This window comes from Telmatherina bonti, assembly GCF_933228915.1.
Source record: "Telmatherina bonti genome assembly, chromosome: 4".
In the NCBI taxonomy this organism is placed as follows: Eukaryota; Metazoa; Chordata; class Actinopteri; order Atheriniformes; family Telmatherinidae; genus Telmatherina; species Telmatherina bonti.
The window spans coordinates 16,250,608-16,269,751 of NC_136622.1; the positions used below are offsets into that span (position 1 = coordinate 16,250,608).

Below are 19,144 nucleotides of genomic sequence, written 5' to 3' on the forward strand. Positions count from 1 at the left end.
CTTTTTCTGTGGTCTAGGCTATCAGAATGTTCCCTTTATTTAAAAAAGACATAGTAAGTTAGTCCATTATATTCATTTAGCACCTTTCACAGGTCAGAAGCCACAAAGTTCTTTATAATAGTCAAAAAGAGAACAAAGAAGAAATGCAATCACACATAACTGAGAAAACAACATAGGAGATAAGAAATAAGACCGAGGGGACGTAAGAACACAAAATCTAGTTCTAATCTAAGTCCTTATGCAATTAAAAATAAAGAGTCTTTGGCTGCTTTTGCAAAAAAGACAATAGAAGGCAAGTCAAGGCAGCGTAAAGACAGGCAATGTCTTTGACAGTCTGGAGGCCAAAGTTTTAAAGCCCTCTCCCCTCAAGAAAAATGGAACAGCAGAATTACTGCGAGACTACGAGAAGGGCTGTGGATATCAAGGAGATCAGCAATGTATACCAGGGCTTGGCCAATGTGGGGCCCTACCTTTAAGAACAAACATTTATTGTAAAATGCAGCAGTAGCCCATGCAGAGAGGCCAAGACATTCGTCATTTGATGCCTCTTTGTTGTGTTGGTGAAAAGCCTAGCAGCAACATTTTGAATTTCCATCTCGTTAAAACAGGTAGAAATGCTGTTGCAATAGTCTTAAATCTAAATAAAAGCATGAATAAGTATCTCAAGCTCTACTTTAAAGAGAAGACTACATTGTTTTGAGATATTTCTCAACTGAAAGAAGCGGTGCCTTGGTAATTATTTTACAGTAACACCAAGGTTTCTGAGACTTGGCTGTACAGAGGTGTCAAAACCTTGGAGATGTTTCTTTGTCAGGAATTCAGCTGTCAGGGGCAACAATGAAGACTTCTGCTTTGTCTGTATTTAGCTAGAAATTGAACCATACAGAGATCATTTAGATTTTAGGATGTTGGTAAGACCATGTTCCAACATAAGAGTGTCCATATGTACACCTGGCATCAGGATTCCCTGGGCCGCAGTTCGATGATCGATTTTGTAGTCGTATCGTCGGACCTGCGGCCACATGCCTTGGACACTCGGGTGAAGAGGGGGGCAGAGCTGTCAACTGATCACCACCTGGTGGTGAGTTGGCTCAGATGGTGGGGGATGAAGCCGGTCAGATCTGGCAGGCCCAAACATGTTGTGAGGGTCTGCTGAGAACGTCTGGCTGAGTCCCCCGTCACAGCGAGTTTCAACTCCCACCTTCAGCAGAGCTTCGAACATGTCCCGAGTGAGGCGGGGGACATTGAGTCTGAATGGGCTGTGTTCCGTGCCTCTATTGCTGAGGCGGCCAGCCGGAGCTGTGGCTGTAAGGTCGTTGGTGCCTGTCGTGGCGGTAATCCCAGGACTCGTTGGTGGACACCAGCAGTGAGGGATGCCATCAAGCTGAAGAAGGAGTCCTACTGGGCCTTCTTAGCCTGTGGAACTCTGGAGGCAGCTGATGGGTACCGACGGGCTAAGCGGCAGGCGGCTTCGGCTGTCGCTGAGGCAAAAACTCGGGCATGGGAGGAGTTTGGCGAGGCCATGGAGAAAGACTTCCGGACGGCTTCGAGGAGATTCTGGTCCACCATCCGGCAGCTCAGGAGGGGGAAGCAGTGCTCCATCAACACTGTGTACAGTGGAGGTGGGGGGCTGCTGACCTCAACTCGGGACGTTGTGGGTCGGTGGAAGGAATACTTCGAAGACCTCCTCAATCCTACCAACACATCTTCTGATGAGGAAGCAGAGCTGGTGGACTCAGGGGTGGACTCTCTTATCTCTGGGGCTGAAGTTGCTGAGGTAGTCAAAAAGCTCCTTGGTGGTGAGGCCCCGGGGTGGATGAGATCCGCCCGGAGTTCCTTAAGGCTCTGGATGCTGTGGGGCTGTCCTGGCTGACACGCCACTGCAGCATCGCGTGGACATCGGGGGCAGTACTGCTGGATTGGCAGACTGGGGTGGTGGTCCCCCTTTTTAAAATGAGGGACCGGAGGGTGTGTTCCAATTACACTCCTCAGCCTCCCTGGGAAGGTCTATTCAGGGGTTCTGGAGAGGAGGGTCCGCCGGATAATCAAATCCCGGATTGAGGAGGAGCAGTGTGGTTTTCGTCCTGGTCGCGGAACAGTGGACCAGCTCTATACCCTCTTTGGGGTCCTGGGGGGGGCATGGGAGTTTGCCCAACCAGTCTACATGTGTTTTGTGGACCTGGAGAAGGCATTCGACCGTGTCCCCCGGGGGCTCCTGTGGGGGGTACTCCAGGAGTATGGGGTACCGGACCCCCTTGTGTGAGCTGTCCGGTCCCTGTACGACAGGTGTCAGAGCTTGGTCCGCATTGCCGGTAGTAGGTCGGATCGGTTTCCGGTGAGGGTTGGACTCCGCCAAGGCTGCCCTTTATCACCGATTCTGTTCATAACTTATATAGACAGAATTTCTAGGCGCAGCCGAGGTGTTGAGGGGATCCGACTTGGTGGCCTCAGGATTGGGTCCCTGCTTTTTGCAGATGACGTGGTCCTGTTGGCTTCATCTGATTGTGATCTCCAGCTCTCGCTTGAGCGATTCGCGGCCGAGTGTGAAGCGGCTGGGATGAGAATCAGTACCTCCAAATCTGAGACCATGGTCCTCAGCCGGAATAGGGTGGTTTGCCCTCTCCGGGTCGGGAGTCAGGTCCTGCCTCAAGTGGAGGATTTTAAATATCTCGGGGTCTTGTTCACGAGTGAGGGAAGGATGGAGCGTGAGATCGACAGACGGATCGGTGCGGCGTCTGCAGTAATGGGGACTCTGTGCTGGTCTGTCGTGGTGAAGAAGGAGCTGAGCCAGAAGGCGAAGCTCTCGATTTACCAGTCGATCTACGTTCCTACCCTCACCTATGGTCATGAGCTGTGGGTCGTGACCGAAAGAACGAGATCTCGTATCCAGGCGGCTGAAATGAGTTTCCTCCGCAGGGTGGCCGGGCTCTCCCTTAGAGATAGGGTGAGGAGCTCGGTCATCTGGGAGGGGCTCAGAGTAGAGCCGCTGCTCCTCTGCATCGAGAGGAACCAGTTGAGGTGGCTCGGGCATCTGGTCAGGATGCCTCCTGGACGCCTCCCTGGTGAGGTGTTCCAGGCACGTCCCTCTGGGAGGAGACCCCAGGGAAGACCCAGGACACGCTGGAGGGATTATATCTCTCGGCTGGTCTGGGAACGCCTTGGGATCCCCCCGCAGAGTTGGCAAATGTGGCTGGGGAGAGGGAAGTTTGGGCTTCCCTGCTTAGGCTGCTGCCCCCGCGACCTGACCCCGGATAAGCGGCATGAAGATGAAGATGAAGGTGAAGATGAAGAGGTAAGACCTGATCACATTGATCAGCAATTTACTAAATAAGTTAAAACATAGACCATTTTTATTCTACATTTCTGCAAACTAAAACCAGGGTAGACTGCTTTAACATGCAGCAGATACATCTGATAAGAACTAAAAAAGATTTAAAGCCATATTTATGTATGTTATCAACATTAAACTCAGAAATAGGAATTGGGGATGATAAAAATGGCTGTATTAATTGTCCACTGTTTACAGATTTCTCTCTAGTATTAAAGCTCGCTTTCATCTCTCTCTGGTTTAATAACACACAGGCTATGTTACACCTCTAAGGCTGTTAATTAAAACTATTACCAGAGCTGCTGTTATGAGTCAGACAGAGACAGAACAAGGGAGCAGAGGAAGAGAAAACAGAATCTTTACTAGGAACCTGTAAGCAGAATTGCAGTAGATTGGTAAAAAGTTCAACAGGCTAATAAGCCACTTGACCAATGTTCAAGTACAAACTGATCCCCAAGGATGTTGCTCAGTTTAAGGACACTCACATATTGTTCACATTTTATTTCATTTGAACTGTTTATATGAAGGCCTCACCTACTGAGTAAGAAATGATGGGGTGTAAAGCAGCGGTCTGTTGCATGTCAAATTAGCCAACAGGCAGGCATTATTTAAATCTATCACGTACATAGTGTATAAGAATAAGTGGGAGAAATGAGACAACCAAGCTGTTTCAGGAAGTCCATGAGCAAGGTCTCCTGCAGGAAAACATTACTCCTTTTGGTGCGGTTTATAACTTTTAGCTTTTTCTTTTCCTTTCAATCAGCATGAATCTGTACTTGCATGACTTTTCACCATAAAACATGACAAACAACAAACATAGGTGAAACCCCTAAATCTTCTCTTATGGACAGTCTTATATGTATGAAACACAGATATACAAACCAACTGTAAGTACATCAGGCTCTTTGTCTGCCTAATTACATATTAACATGCAAAAAAAGGTCTTAAACCTAAAGTTCCCATTGATTTGGTATCTGGGCAAGTCAGAGGCAGGTGTTTATGTTGTGAAAAATCTTTTGCCTTTTTAATGTTTTGTTTGATTGTCTGTGCATGTCATCTAACATCTAGCTGATAACATCTGATTTTTTGCACTCATATGCATTTTGCTCTGGACCCCCACATGAAGTCAAACCCTTAATAGGTTCCTTAATAAGATGTGTAAACATGTAAATTTCAAGCAGAGTACACTGACACAACTTCATAGTAATAAAAGTTTTGACATCACCTGTGTGATGATGTTCTTCAGTTCGGTCCTCTCCATTTCCCAGGATGCCTTTGCCTTTGCGAACTGCTGCGTGAGTTCCTGTGAGCCTTGCCTCTCTTGTCGCAACTCTCCACTGAGATCTTGCAGTGCAATCTTCAGGTCTGCCAAAGTGCTGCTTACAGCACTTGACTACAGGGAAACACAGGTAATCCATTATCAGAGTATGACTATGTGTGTGTGGAGTGTAGGTATTGCTTTTATTGTGGGGACTTAAATTAGTTTACATAATCGCATTTTGGGGTCTTGTCTTTCTCATGCTGACAAGGAGAAGACTCACTTTTAGACTAAAGAAAGAGTTACAGAAAACTTTCCACCAAGCTTTGAATAAATGTGTTTAAGTCGGAATACATGAAAGGTCCACTAAAGTCAAGAACACACAACTCTTTATGTCAGTATATTTGTGTGCACATGAGTCGTGCATCATACTTTTATTGTGGGGCTGAGTGGCTGTTCATCTGCAGAAGGTCTCTTGTCTGTCTGGTTGGGACTGGGCAGGTTCTCCTCCTCCAACAGCAGGTACAGGTCCTTCAGGCTGTTCATCTTAAAAAAAGAAAACAAATCATGATGTAGTTTCTTCTGTCATTTTTACATATAAGCAAGCAATGAAGGATTTACTGATCCAGAAAATGTAGTTTAAAACAAAAGATGGATCATACAAAACAGTCTAATTAAAATTTTTCGAAGGATTTTTTTCTTTCTCTAGCCCCCCATACCTCCAGGACATCTTTCCATTCTGTGTCCTTTTTGCAGCCCAGCCTCCATTGTTTGAGGAAGCAGCGTAGTTTGAGGCTGAGCAGTAACAGAGCCTGTTTGAGGTGTTGGGACTCCTGGATCAGCAGAGTCCTTTCCTGACTCCACCACTTCTGCTGAAGACGAGCATGGAGGCCCAGGCTCTGCAGCTGGAAGTCCCGCCTAAGTAAGGCTTTCTGGTGCTCGTCCTGGAGCTGAGACAGGAGGAGAAAACGACATTCAGAGAGGATTCAAGGTGAAAGACATGTTAAATGTTTTGCGCTTGTTTGCTTTTATTGGAAAGTTTTCTATCAAGTTATTCAGCCAAACTGCAAACTGACCTGTGACAGTTTTAGAGCGATGTCTCTCTGACCCTGCTTCTCCTTCTCCAGTTCTCTCTGAGTTCCTGAAATGGACTCCTCTGCTTCAGACAGCTCGACCTGGAGGGCATTGGACTGGGCGGACTGGATGAAAGAATGAAAGAAAGGAAAAAAGGGTGAGTTTCAATAAAGAGGTAAAAGGACAAGGCTGTTAGCCAGAAAAACGAGAATTACAAGAAAAAAAGAGCAATATGTAGAGATTATTTGTTGGCAGGAAGCAGAAGAGGGATAGTTAACTGAAATGAAGCATGAACAAGAAAAAAAAAATTAACCAAGCAATGGAAAGAGACGTCGCTTTGAAAGAGAATTTACAAGCAAATGATAAAGGCAGAAACAAACGAGTGTGAGATAGTAGTTTTGCACATCTATTAAATCCCATGTCAGCTGTGGACTGACACACTGAGTTTACACAAACATGCCCCACATACATTCACTCCAATGCACTCTCCCATGGCTCATTTGGCCTGTGAGTGAGTGCAATCCATCCACCCAACACTGTAACATTAATGTCCTTTTTACCCTCCACTGGGCTCAGCCTTTGCTCTCAATCACCCTCCATCCAGACCGCCACCTTACCATTAACAGCCTCCACCATCAGCCAGAAAAACTACTCTGACCTCTATTCCAAAATGACTGCTATGAAAAGTGGCAACTCCTCATAACACAACATTAAGAGTAGTAATGCAAGAAAAATGCTGAGTAAAACATTTAGCTACTTCAGACATAGCATTTGAGAGGTTTCGAGGTGAGAAGAATCCAGCTTTAATTTTCATACCAAAAAAGGGGATTTTAGGAGAGTTTTTGACCCCTAGTTGAGTGTTGGATGAGATCATCCATCCATGTTCATGTTTGCTGAATAAACAAGCTGAAACTTCGTAATGATTACCTCTGAATGACAGCTCCAACTATCACTTCTACAGCTTATCAAATGACTCAGTTCATCCTATTCATTCAATAAAACTTATATAAATAAATCATAACTAAGAAGCTACTTCCCATATTCAGTCTTTTTACCAAAGGCTAGGCTAGGCTAAGCTAAGCTACGCTAAGCTATGCTAAGCTTTTAGTTTAGTTCTAACATACAGCTATTGTCAGCTGGAGGTTAGCCACTATTAGCAAGAAAATTAGGTTGTCTGCAGCCTTAAATCTATTTAAATGTTTCAGATTATGACTGACAGAAAAGTCAGATTATTAAATTGTGGTCTATGTAAACTCTTTGTGTGGGTTTTTTTTTTTATCCATGTGACAACCCTATCTATAATATCTCCATTTCACTTATGTGTTCGCTTTCATTCTATTACAGTATCTCTGTCCCATTCACCCTCCGAGCTGTGTATAAAGATACAGACAAACATAGCCCCGGTTGCCTTGGAGACAGACTAGCAAAAGGTCAAGTAAACAAAGGTCTGTTTCTTCCTGTCAGTTCCATGGCTGACAGTGAAGTCACTGTCTATTTTTGTTTACAACGTTTTGTTACTAGAGTCTGCCACCACCAGATCAAACAATGTGACTCCATGTGTGAGCAAATACATCTACAAATGTGTCTTTAAAATATGCAATGCAGAGAACTGCACCAGAGAACCAGACTGTCAGACCAAAACATAATCAAAATCAAAAGCGGTCACCATGAAAGGGTTTTTATAAACATCATTAAGATCAGGGGAAAGGAAATGATAATTCTTGTATAACTTCAAATGCTGTTGGGGTCCCCGAAACTTTTTTTTTTTTGCTCTTGTAATGTTGAAAAAGTGGTTAAAGATTAACACTTGAGGCCTAAACTTCTTTGTTTGTTCTTGATCTCAGAAATGGGAGACAAAAAATGTTACATCCCAGCAATTGCAGACCTGCATCTGAGGTTTCCTGGATCACACTCATTATTTCCCAGGGGTATGCAAATGCAAAAAAAGTTTTTCCATTATACCTTTGTAATATTCTTCTATTTAGAAAAGTTAGAAAAACCACCTCATTAAAAAGTTTAAAAACATTTTAACAACATTTGAGAGATTTTTCGAACTGTAGGTGTTTCCATTACCGTTGTTTTTATTGTGATATTTAGGCTTTGCACAATTCTATGGGTAGTGGAAACACTACATTAGATTGATAAACGTGACTTTCAGTCAACCAAAAATGCTATCTTGCAGGAATATCAAAACATTCTTAAAACATTATTCACAAAAGCCACAATACACATTTTTTTATTCAAACATAAGGACTAAAATTAGTTTTGCAGACTTTAACAGTTATATATTATGTATTTGTCAGTTATAGCCACTTATATATGTTGTATGCATGATCCCTGAAGGCAGTTTAGAAATAGCCAAAATTCAGCTCTTGTCTCATCTGTGTTGACAAAACAGAGAGAGAATTTTGGCATTAAAACATTGGCTTCAGGCTCCAGTGACAGTCTGGTTGAGAAATAATGACGGCTTTCAGACATGAAATGCACTGAAGAGGAAATGTCAGGTCTCCAATAAAAGTTTGTGCCTGTCATGTTGATATTGATTGAGCTTACCATTTCATGATCTGTCTCCGTCTCTTCCCGTTCCATTTGGCTGGTTTCCTGATTTTGCATCTTGTTGCTGATGGATTGGCTGTTTTCCTTAGTTTCATCTTTCACTTCCTGCTCTGATTGGTCCCTATAATCAGGCTGCTGCATGCATGCATGGGCAAGTTAATGAAGAAAAAAATAAATAAATAAATAAAAAATTATAGAGGAGGGAAGTAGAGATGGGGAAGGAAACATTGTGGTACAAAAACAACAACAAAAAAAAGAAAATGATAGAAAACAGGACAAACAAACACAACAATAAGAAAAACAATCCAACCAAAATGGCCCCATCCGTGTGACAACATCATGACAACATGAAAAACAAAAAGAAAACAATAAAAACGTATGGGCCTCATAATACAAAGAAAAGGATGTAGAGGAAGAAGATCTTGGTCAGAGAGGAAAATGAAAGAGTGGAGAAAAGAAAGAAAAGAACGATGGAGGGCAGAATGAACGGCTGAGGTGCGAGGAGAAGAAATTGAGATGGGATAGCACCAAATATGGAGATCCAGGATAAAAAAAAAAGGCAATAGGAGATAAAGTAAGGAAAAGAGAAGTAAAGAGGGAAAAAGGGAGGAATGGGGAAGGAAGAGAAGCAGTAAGGCGGTTAGGATGAAAGGTCAGAGCGAAGGGGGCAAGGGAGCAACGAGGTGAAGAAGAGACATTGTGGCATAATGCAAAAAAAGAAGGCAGAATGGGAGTAAGGGAAATATAAAGAGGTGTGGGACGTGCAAGGATGTGATTAAAGAAATGATGGAGATGTGGATGTGTAAAGAGCGGGAAAAAAGAGGGTTGGAGATGTGGGAAAGGGAGAAGTCAAGTGCAGAAATCAATGGGTTATGGTGCCCGTGCAGACATAGGGAAGAAGGACAAGAGAGGGAGGGAATAGGAGGAGAGATCGGAGGGGTGTTGGAATTGGCCTCTAATGGAGCTTCAACATTATAGTTCACTGGTGCCACTTAAATCTTTAAATAATTTCCTCACAGTTTCCATCAAACAGGCAAAGCAGATCAGAATAGATATATAAAATAGTTCTTCCTGTTGTAATATTAGTACATCAAATTGAAAATGTCTTTCTCTTGAGCCTTAATGAACACATTTTAAAGTAGAGTGATTGGAGTTTTTCCTTCTAAACTACAGAGTAGAAAAAGGATTTTTAGGATTTTACTTTTCTAAATATGTTACCGCCTGTGAAAGTCAGGGAAAAGATGGGCCCTGTAACAACAGTAGAAAGATAAGCCAGTCAAGCCAATTCAAGTCTCTGCTGAGTCACTTGTGCTTTTATAACTCTGTGGGACTTATACAGAATTTTATATTGACCATCATACGGTTAAAAATAGATTTTCTTTAGAGTAACTCATAAGTCACTGACAATCGACTGCAACCCATGAACTTCCCAGTGGAGCATTTCAAATGGAAAATGTGATTCATGAAGCATAACTGGAAGTCTTTTTAGAGGGAGCTCACAAACCCATCTGCAGGTATAAGAAATCTCATTGGGCAGCTTTCTCAATCACTACCTCTGGGTCATACATGCATGCCACTTCTTATCGCTTAATATTGCAATAATTCAGAGTATTGCATTTCTGTTTAGAGGACTTAAACGGCCAAACAGACATTGTGTATCCAGAAATAAGAAAATAAAAAAAGCTAAAATAAATAGACACCAAATAGATGCCAAAATGTTTGATCTATGCCTCGTATTTGTAATTTTCCAATTCAAAATGATATATGTGATTAAAACTAATACTGTTTTATTGGCATGTTGCCACATAAACTTCCATATTCCACGACTTTCCAGTTGTGTTGCAACAGATTCAGTTCAATCAGATTTTTCGGAACGATAACAGTTATTGCCAGGGTTGCCATGTATGTGTGTGTTTTTTATTTTATTTAATTAATTTTTTCAACTTTTTTTGAACACCTGAATGAATATTTCTTTGTAACCTCACTAACTCCATATAACTGTCTCCATTTGAGGCCCAAAAGCAGCATCTAAATACATATTAGGAGATATTTTAATAGCATGCAGAGGACATGGGGTTTTACGTTGGCAGCTCAGATCTGACATGTTCATACAGCAAAGGAAAGATTGCATCTCACCTTTTATAATTTTTTCTCTTTGATTCTTTTTATCAGCAGTGCTGGGCTTATCTTAGATCCATCTGGACTAATAAAAGCCAACACAGAAAATAAAGCTCTTTCTTTTTTTTATTTAAATAAGGCGGGTGTTGCTGGCTGTGTGTCAGAACTGAGCATGCTGGGTAATTCACTTTTTACTGTGTCAAGAAATTAAAGCAGCATGTTGGAATGGGATTGACAGTGCTGGTCAGCCAAACAAATGTTTCGGCAATGAAACAAAACTGAGAAAAACAGAAAAATGAACTGGAAAATAATTTTTTTTAAAGTAAACTATTTAAAACATAATAAACGAGAGAAAAAAGGGTGACAAAGAGTGAGGAAGAGGACTGTGCTTCTTGTCTTTTACCTTCTCTGCTGTGTTGTCTCGATCCTGGCTGCCTACGGAGCAGGGGGCAGAGGTGCTGGGTGAAGCTGGAGGGGAGGCTCCTTCCACCTGAACACACCTTCCACCTGGTTGGGGTTTACCAAAGCTGTCTACTTGTTCCACAAAGGCCTGCAGCTGGGTGTGCAGAGCCTGAAGCCGACTGGTCAGAGCACCAACCAGAGGACGGTCCGCCAGGTCAGACAGCTCTGAAATCTGGGAAACAATAAGTAATGAAATGATCTGTCATAGGTGGTGATTATTTGTAGTGTGAGGGATGTCTAGATTCGATTCAGCTGCGGATGGATGAACAATTAAAGAAAGAAAAGCAATAGAAAACCACAGATGAAACACTTTTTAGGAAGGTTATGATGTGATGAAATGGCTTGAAAAGGATTTTCTGATGAATGAATTTATGATTTAAAGAGTCCTGTGAAAAATATCTGGAACCAAATCTGTCAACTTTATCTAACAGTTTGATGGAGGAAAAAAAAAGGGCAGGCGGAGGACGGTTACCTGGCTGTGAGGCTGAGGTTTCTCCAGGTCACACGGTTCTGCAGCCTCATTGCTGCAGACCTTGTGATAAATGGAAGGGGAGGAGGAGAGGCAGTTAGACTCGGGGGAGGTCAGTAGCTGTATTGCCGTGGAAACCAAGCGAGCCTGGTCCCTCATGGCCAACAAGGCATCATGGTCCTTCTGCCCCAGGCACCCAGGGAGTGAAGTTGTTGCGTCAGCATTGTCCTCGAACCTCTTTTTCTGCTCATCAATCTCGAGAGCATCATTCTCACCCCCTACTGGCTCTTTGCGATGGGGCGGACTGATGGAAAAACAGAGAGACCTGTTTAGGAACTAACAGCTTACAGTATGTCGGCTTTTCCTGTTGAGAGTCTCACATTATTTTTTACCAAAAAAAAAACAAACAAAAAAATCACCTGATAATTTATAATCAATGTTTTTCTGACAACTGGACAAACTCTCATTATCTATCAGAACAGATCATGATATGAGATTGTTTAATGAGAAAACGTCTTGCAGTGTAAAGGTACTGTGTGATATAAATAAGCAATAACATCTTGGATTTATTTACTTAAAGGTAGGGTAGGAGATGTTTTCCAGGAGAATTTTGTTACTATATTGATTACAATTTATTTCATGCCCAGATTTCCAGGATCTCCTACTTTACCCACTAAACTGGACAGGTTCCTATTCTATAGTATAGAGGACAGACACAAACCAAAGTTCTTTCATTTGACACATTTTGTGGAAGAGAGGATGAAATGTTTCCTTTACTGTTGATAAAATCTACTAAAACTATTTGATGAATGCAGGAGTGTCCAAAGTCATTCTTGAGGGCCTCTGTCCTACAGGTTTTTGATGTTGTCCTGTTCCATCAAGACAAATAGCCCCTACTTCACAAGGTAAATACTGTCTGATTTATTACATCAATAGGCTCTTTTTTATTCAATATTGACTTTCTTATTTATTTAGTATGATATAATATGGAGCTTAGCTGGGCTCTGTTTTTGTAGTTAACGGATATTGCCTGTGCTAAATTAAATTGGTAAATAAAGTAAACATTACCAATCACACATGATCTACACTCATGTTGAAAATCAGTTCAAAGCACAAAAGAACACTTTAGCTTCTCTTGTGATACCTTTACACCAAATTATTGACCCCAATCTTGTCAGCAGAGTTTGTGTACAAGCCTCTCTATGGACTCTGTGACTGCATGCGGTTTTCGTGGACTTGATTGGCATTGCAGAGAATTCCACTTCCTGTAGATGTGGTTGAACCTCCAGGTGGACATCAAGTGTTTAATATAATAATGGCAATTATTTACAACTTTCCAAGTAAAACAGTATAATGAATGTGTCTGACAGTAACTAAGGAGACAAATCAATGTTTACCCATCAGAAATCAACAACTTTATCTTGGCTTATGGCATTTAGATATTCATATCTGATTAGTGTGTGCTACTGTAATTGGGAGAACGGTAGATCGATAGTTTTACAATCATGAAGAGAACTATAAAATTGAAAACATGACATTACCTAGACGGGAGGCACTCCGCTGAGTCTCCAGCTTCTGCATCTGTCTCCAGAGCCAGTCTTAAGGAGGAGGCAGATGACGCAGAGGAAGGAGCGTGATAGGAGGCTAGATCACAGCGCTGCAGGTTGGACAGAAGCACACGGTTCTCATACTGCAGCTTCTTCACTTTCCCACTCAGTTCTCCAATCTGAAGTCTTGCCAGTCGGAGCTCCTCCTCGTGGGCTGGTTCATCAGTGCTGATAAGCACCGCCCCCTTTTGTATGGAGTGGACGGGGCTGTCATTAAGCACCCCGTCTGACATCGACATTAATGAATTGGATGACAGCGCGGATGATGATGGTGGGAATTCAGATTTATATCGGTTTATCTCATTCATCAGGAGTTTGTTTTGTTCCTCCATCTCAATCAGAGACCTCCTCAGTAGCTCCGCCTCTTCCTCTACAAACTGAAGATGCCTCTGGAGCTCCATGACGTTCTCAGATGAAGCGCCTCCTCCAAGTACCATGGCCCCTCCTGTAACACCCAGCCCAGTCCCCAGACCACCAACGCCAGTAAGTTCTTGAGGACCATCTGAAATAAAGACAAAGTGAAAGGTTCTTAATAGATTTAACACTTGGAGCTCATGTGCCAGGAGAGGAAAATAAAGTGTGTAGAAGTAAACTACCAGTCAAAAGTTTGGACACACTTTCCCATTAGATTTAATGGAAAAGTGTGTCCAAACCTCTCACTGGGACTGTATGCTGCAGATGCATCTGTGCAGTTAGAAATATTCTAAAAATGTTTTTCACATCCAGACAGATGAGCTCCCATCCTTAGCAAATTAACTGCAGGTATTTTTTTACTGACTGATGGGGTGAGCTACCTTGAGGCCCCTTCATGTCATCCATTTCAGCTCGGAGGCCCCTGTTTTCCACCTCCAGCTCCACAATGCGTCGACTCAACAGGTTGGCTTCTTCCTCCACAAGCTTTAGGTGGACTCTGATCTCAGCCTCACGGGTGTGAGGGGAGTCAGCAACCTGGTGAGAGTTGAAAAGAACAAGTCATTGGGAGAGCATAACGGTTTATTCACCTTCTATCTATTGACTCCCTCATTTTCACTAAACTCTTAATGATTCCACCCTTCAAAATTTCATGCTTGCAAAAACAAACTCTTCTGTTGATAAAACTGTCAAATGTAAAAACCTTTCCCCAAGCAATGGAAGATACTTAAATAGCAGAAAAGACTGCACTGGTAGATTACATTGTATCAGTTGTTGGGACTCAAAAATAATTACCGGCCTCTTGTCTGCTAAATGACGTAAAAGCTGATTTAATACAGTGTTTTGGTATTTTTTTTTAAAACAATACAAATTCCCTTCTGCAGAGTTTTCCCAGACATTCTCTCCTAAAATGATCAAATTTGCCACTTATTTTTTATGAGAACAAAGGCCTTCTGTTTATTTTATAAACCATGGCCATCATAACAGCCTAATGAGACTGTTATAAAGCCCTCAAAGTTCGTTCATTAAAACTGCAATAATGTTGAAAGAAGGAGAATTGGCATTTTCCTTGACATTTATGCAGGAAAAAGGCAGCATTGTGGAGCACCGATTAGTGACTTTTACTCACAACACAGACCTGCTGAGAAAAATCCCCTTAGCTCTCAACCATTATCTAACTTAGATAAAGTGAAATCTGACAGACTTCTTGTTTGCGGAGTAGAAATGTTTTACAGCAACCTGCCAAGTCTTTGTGTCCACTTCATGGTCTTCTTACCTCCTCTACAGTAAGTGAGGCGTTGACATCTCCATACAAGGATCTGTACTTGGCCAGCTCCTCCTTCATGGCCTCGCTGTCCTTTACCAACTTGGTCAGCTTCTTGCACATCAAGGCCGATTCCTCTTTGGCAAAGTGGAGCTGACACTTCAGGTCTGAGCTGTCCTCCTGGAGTGACGGGATAAAGTGAAATGAGAGCACCGAGGTGACAAAGATCCAAAATGCTACATCCTCGAGAGACTGATGCATGCATAAAACATGTCAAGCAAAGGACGATGGGCCATGCTACGACTTCAGAAGTAAATGAAGTGGAGCTTTTATGAATTTTTGTTCAGTTGCATTGGACAGCTATCAGATTAATTTAAAAATAACTGAGCTGCTGCACAAAACAAATAACCAAATCCAAAATCTGGAATATTCTTATGATGTGCTAGTTTATTAAATTTCACTGAGACTCACTGAAGAAGTGCTAATTTAAAAGACAAGACAAAGTAAATAATTGGTGACTACCTCTGGATCTGTAAGGAAATATAATATTACCAAAGTTTAAGAGACATTGGAAATTTCCCACTTCAATGTTCAATATCAAATTTAATCTTTCTAATCACAATTATATGGATTTTTAATACACAATTTTCAAGATAATAAATAACACTCTTCTTGGGGCTAAGCATAGTTGTTCAGTGATCCATAATGAAGCTCGTTTTATTAATTCAATTAGCTAATTGATATGCATTATATAAATTATGAAAAAAATAGGTAAAAATAAATACTAAAAGCAAATATCTCATTGATGCATTGTGCAAAAACATAAGAGAACGGAAAGAGAATTAAATGGAAAATGCTGGCAGACAGAAAGACACATCCAATCTGAACTGTCAGTTTCTGGTAAAGAAGTGAGACACAAAGAGAGAACAGCACTTCACTCGGTCTGTCCTGGGATAGAGGTTACACAGAGATGGACAGATAACCTGACAGGACAGAGAAAGCTGCAGACACATGGATAAACACAGGAGCACAAATGCAAACATGACCAAGCTGATCACTTCAAGTGCAGCTGCTCAACTAGGAATATGCAATGTTTAGATGCATGCAGACTGAAATCTTGACAAAGCCAGATGTGAAAAGTAAATCATGTGATGACTGAATTGACTTGATAGATTTCACTGTTTTTAAAGTTTAGACATCCTCCCTGTGAGAAGGGCCAAGAACTAAAACAGTCAGTCAGACACAAGCCCCCATCCCTTACAATACTGCTTCTTATCAGGGATGAATCAGCCTTTTATGCTGTTTTAAATGGTCATGAACTTATAAAATCTATTAAAACAAAGCTCTGTTTGACTAACTTGAGGATTTTTGCCACAAAATGATTATGTCATAGTCATACTGTGTTAAAATTTTAAAGAAAAAAAAAGGAGAAAAACCTCAGTAAACACACTCGTTAGTATTTTCTTCTCTGACGTCGCTATCATTTAGAAGGAATATTAACAAAATAAATGACTTGTAAAACATAGAAAGGTTTCACCAATGAATGAATGAGGTAATAATTCCTAACAGCTACACTGCAGCAGTAATAATACTGACACACACTGCTTCACTGTCCCTGCCTCTTTACATAAATACTGTTTTTAAAACTTAAACGATGTCAATTTAAATTTTATCCCAAACTCAGCTGCTACTTCGGCTGACCTTAGCTGACCCTGCTCTCGTTTCTCACAAGCAGGTCTGTGGCTGTGTTTGTTTCACAGCTTATGGAGGATTTCCAACCACATCAAACGAGGCGAGGGCTGCTGAATTTACAGCCATTTATGGCATGTGGTCTGGAAAAGAAGCCTGGGCTCAAATGAGTAGCCCAGTAGAACCAGTAGTGGAGGGAACTACCATCACTGTGGTGATGTGTTATTGTGCTGGGTTAACCTGTGTCCGTGCCCTTCACTGATCTGGAAAACCTGAGCTCACACACCAGCTGCTTCAGCTACCCTTTCCTCAGGAGTAAAAGAAAAAAAAAAAAGCTTTTGGGAGGGTTTGAAACATTTTGTGACGTAGATTGGAAAGTATCAAGAGGGATTTCACTTTCTAAAAGAAAGTTTAACTAGCTCACAAGAGGATAAAGTTCAAGTTCAGGGCTTGATCTGCAACCTTAATGTACAAAGAAGTTTGGTATGCTAAGTTTAGTAAAGCATAAACACCTTCGGGGCAAGATGGGGACAAGAGGAAAGACAAGAGGGAGTGCAGGAACTGCTGATCTATCTGTTTCTACCTGCATTCATCATGATCGTGATCTCCAGAGGTAACGGGTCAAAGATGACACAAGCACAAGGTGTTTGGCATAAACATAAATTTGTAAACATGCAAGATCTCTGAAAGTGTGACAGTTCAGTTTGTCTGTAACCCCAGACCCCTGGTATTGCCTGGTGACTTCAGTTCTTATCAAATGCTCCCTCCGATGCTTGACAAACCAATACCAGCATCAAAGTCAGAGCAAAGTTGTACCACTTTCCCACAAATAAGTAAGGCATTAAGATGGGAACTAAGATAGTAGGGAACAATTATAATAATTATTTAGGGCAGTAGCAATGCAGGTTGGGTTTTTGAATGTATAGTGATGCAAACCACGATCTCTCAAACTCATTGTTCAGAGTCAGCACTGCTCTGTTTTACCTGCTCAATCTGCAGAAATAACAGCCAGAGTTCACCAACTGTATGTGTAAATGCAATTCTGGAGATGTGACAGTTGCCGGAGGCGATACTGACACCAAAAGCTACACCCAAAATATGATGACATTTATCATCCATATTTCATATTTTTGGCTGTTTCTGTCAAGTGCATCTGCGCATGTGATTATTAAGTAATGTAGGTCCAAATATTCTGGGCAGAAATGATGACTGAAGTTTTGTTTTACAAGAAGAGAAACACTTTTTAAAACGGTTTTCATTCTCATTCTTCTCCTTCACGTGAATGCTTGTTGGATCAATGTCTCCCGTCGAGTTTAAGAGCCTCTTTTTCTCTTATTGATTATTTCAGCCATTTAAAGGAATGCCCAGCAGAGTGTGTGTGCATGAGGGAGTGTTCGTTCTTGTTTGTGTGTTACCTGTGGAGCAGGTTTCTTGTCAGGTTTGTTGTTGGGTCGTGCTCCTCTTTTCTTCTGGGAGTTCTGTAACAGACACACACACACACACACACACACACACACACACACACACACACACACACAGACATTATTACTAGAGCGACATCCCTTTTTCAACTGCAAAGACCGATTTCAGTAAAAAAAAATAGATGAAACCCAAAAAATGACCTGTTGCTTAATGCTTGCAGACATATTAATATGCTTTTATATTTATATGTATATGTATATATATATATATATATATATATATATATATATATATATATATATATAAAGGAGATGTTTGAGACTAATTATATCATTTAAACTCAGGTCTCGCTGTAGCATTAGCTGGTGGCCTAACACAGGTCCCACAGCCAGGCCAGTTTCTGTCTATGCCTGCAAATTAATCCTCAAATCCTCCATTAAAACTAATGCTGTGTCTAAAATCACCCACTCATTTGCTAATCTGACTTCTTAGGCACTATACACTGGGCTTATCATCATAATGAAGGATAGCTTTGGGACAGTCCTTGGGCTAGGTTCACAGAGGCATGAATTTGGTCATTTCTGTCATATGAGTTAACACGTTTTCTCTCTTCAGAAAAGAAAAAAGAAACATTTTTTTTCCACTTACATTTGTACTTGTGTCATTAGTCAAGAATTATATGTTTTTATTCCTCTACAATACTACAATTTGTAAAAGTTTTTGTGACTTATTGTTTAAAAATGGTAAAAGAAACAGGATAAGATCTTCAAATCTTGCTTGCAACTGTATGACAGCTTTTGATGTTGTATGATATGTTGTGGCGTATATCTTCTAGAATAGTAAGAATCTACTTTCCATTACTTTGCACAGAGCAGTGTGGATATTCTGAGTCCATTATGGGCTATATCCCACTATCCAATCAGACAGCAAGATGGCAAACTCACTATAAAGTGAGTAGTGAGCAGTTCTGGATGCAGTCTAAATCCAAGAGGTAGAACTTCATTACATAGACATAAATTATGGGCAAAGCTATAAAACACAAACACACATACACACACAAAGAGTAGGCGACACATTTTCTCCTCCATCCGTTGAGCCTAAGATGTCATTGCTATGGTGATGTTGATAAATCCTACATTAATTTTAATCACCACAGCTACAGTGATAACAGCGTGGTATTACAACTGTGAGGAAGAGGTGAAGCCTGAGACATCACACACACACACACACACACACACACACACACACACACACACACACACCATCATCTGTTCAACCAAGTATCTGCCCAGTGAATCAGACCCTCATAAATCATCTTTCTTTCTCTTCAAAGCCAAAACCAGTCATCACACACGCTGCACACACACCCACATATTGCCTGTAACACACAGGAGAGACACTGCAGTGCAAGTAACTGTTTCCATGGAAACAGGCTACTCCATCTGCAACGAGCCCCATCAACAAAAGAAATGGAGGGATGGATGAT

The 19,144-nt window shown here is 41.4% G+C and overlaps 1 protein-coding gene across 1 annotated transcript in view; it reads right to left on the minus strand.

Annotated features, from left to right (window-relative positions):
• The window catches only part of mtcl2 (microtubule crosslinking factor 2), a gene marked incomplete at its 5' end in the record, with an annotated part of 86,304 nt that overhangs the window by 13,808 nt on the left and 53,352 nt on the right, over window positions 1–19,144 (minus strand). The window contains 11 exons of the mRNA XM_079239405.1: window positions 4,554–4,721; window positions 5,019–5,132; window positions 5,306–5,536; window positions 5,663–5,785; window positions 8,214–8,351; window positions 10,738–10,968; window positions 11,269–11,569; window positions 12,807–13,374; window positions 13,667–13,820; window positions 14,560–14,727; window positions 17,652–17,714. Coding sequence (XP_079095531.1) covers window positions 4,554–4,721; window positions 5,019–5,132; window positions 5,306–5,536; window positions 5,663–5,785; window positions 8,214–8,351; window positions 10,738–10,968; window positions 11,269–11,569; window positions 12,807–13,374; window positions 13,667–13,820; window positions 14,560–14,727; window positions 17,652–17,714 — 2,259 coding nt within the window. The remainder of the gene's footprint in view (window positions 1–4,553; window positions 4,722–5,018; window positions 5,133–5,305; window positions 5,537–5,662; window positions 5,786–8,213; window positions 8,352–10,737; window positions 10,969–11,268; window positions 11,570–12,806; window positions 13,375–13,666; window positions 13,821–14,559; window positions 14,728–17,651; window positions 17,715–19,144) is intronic.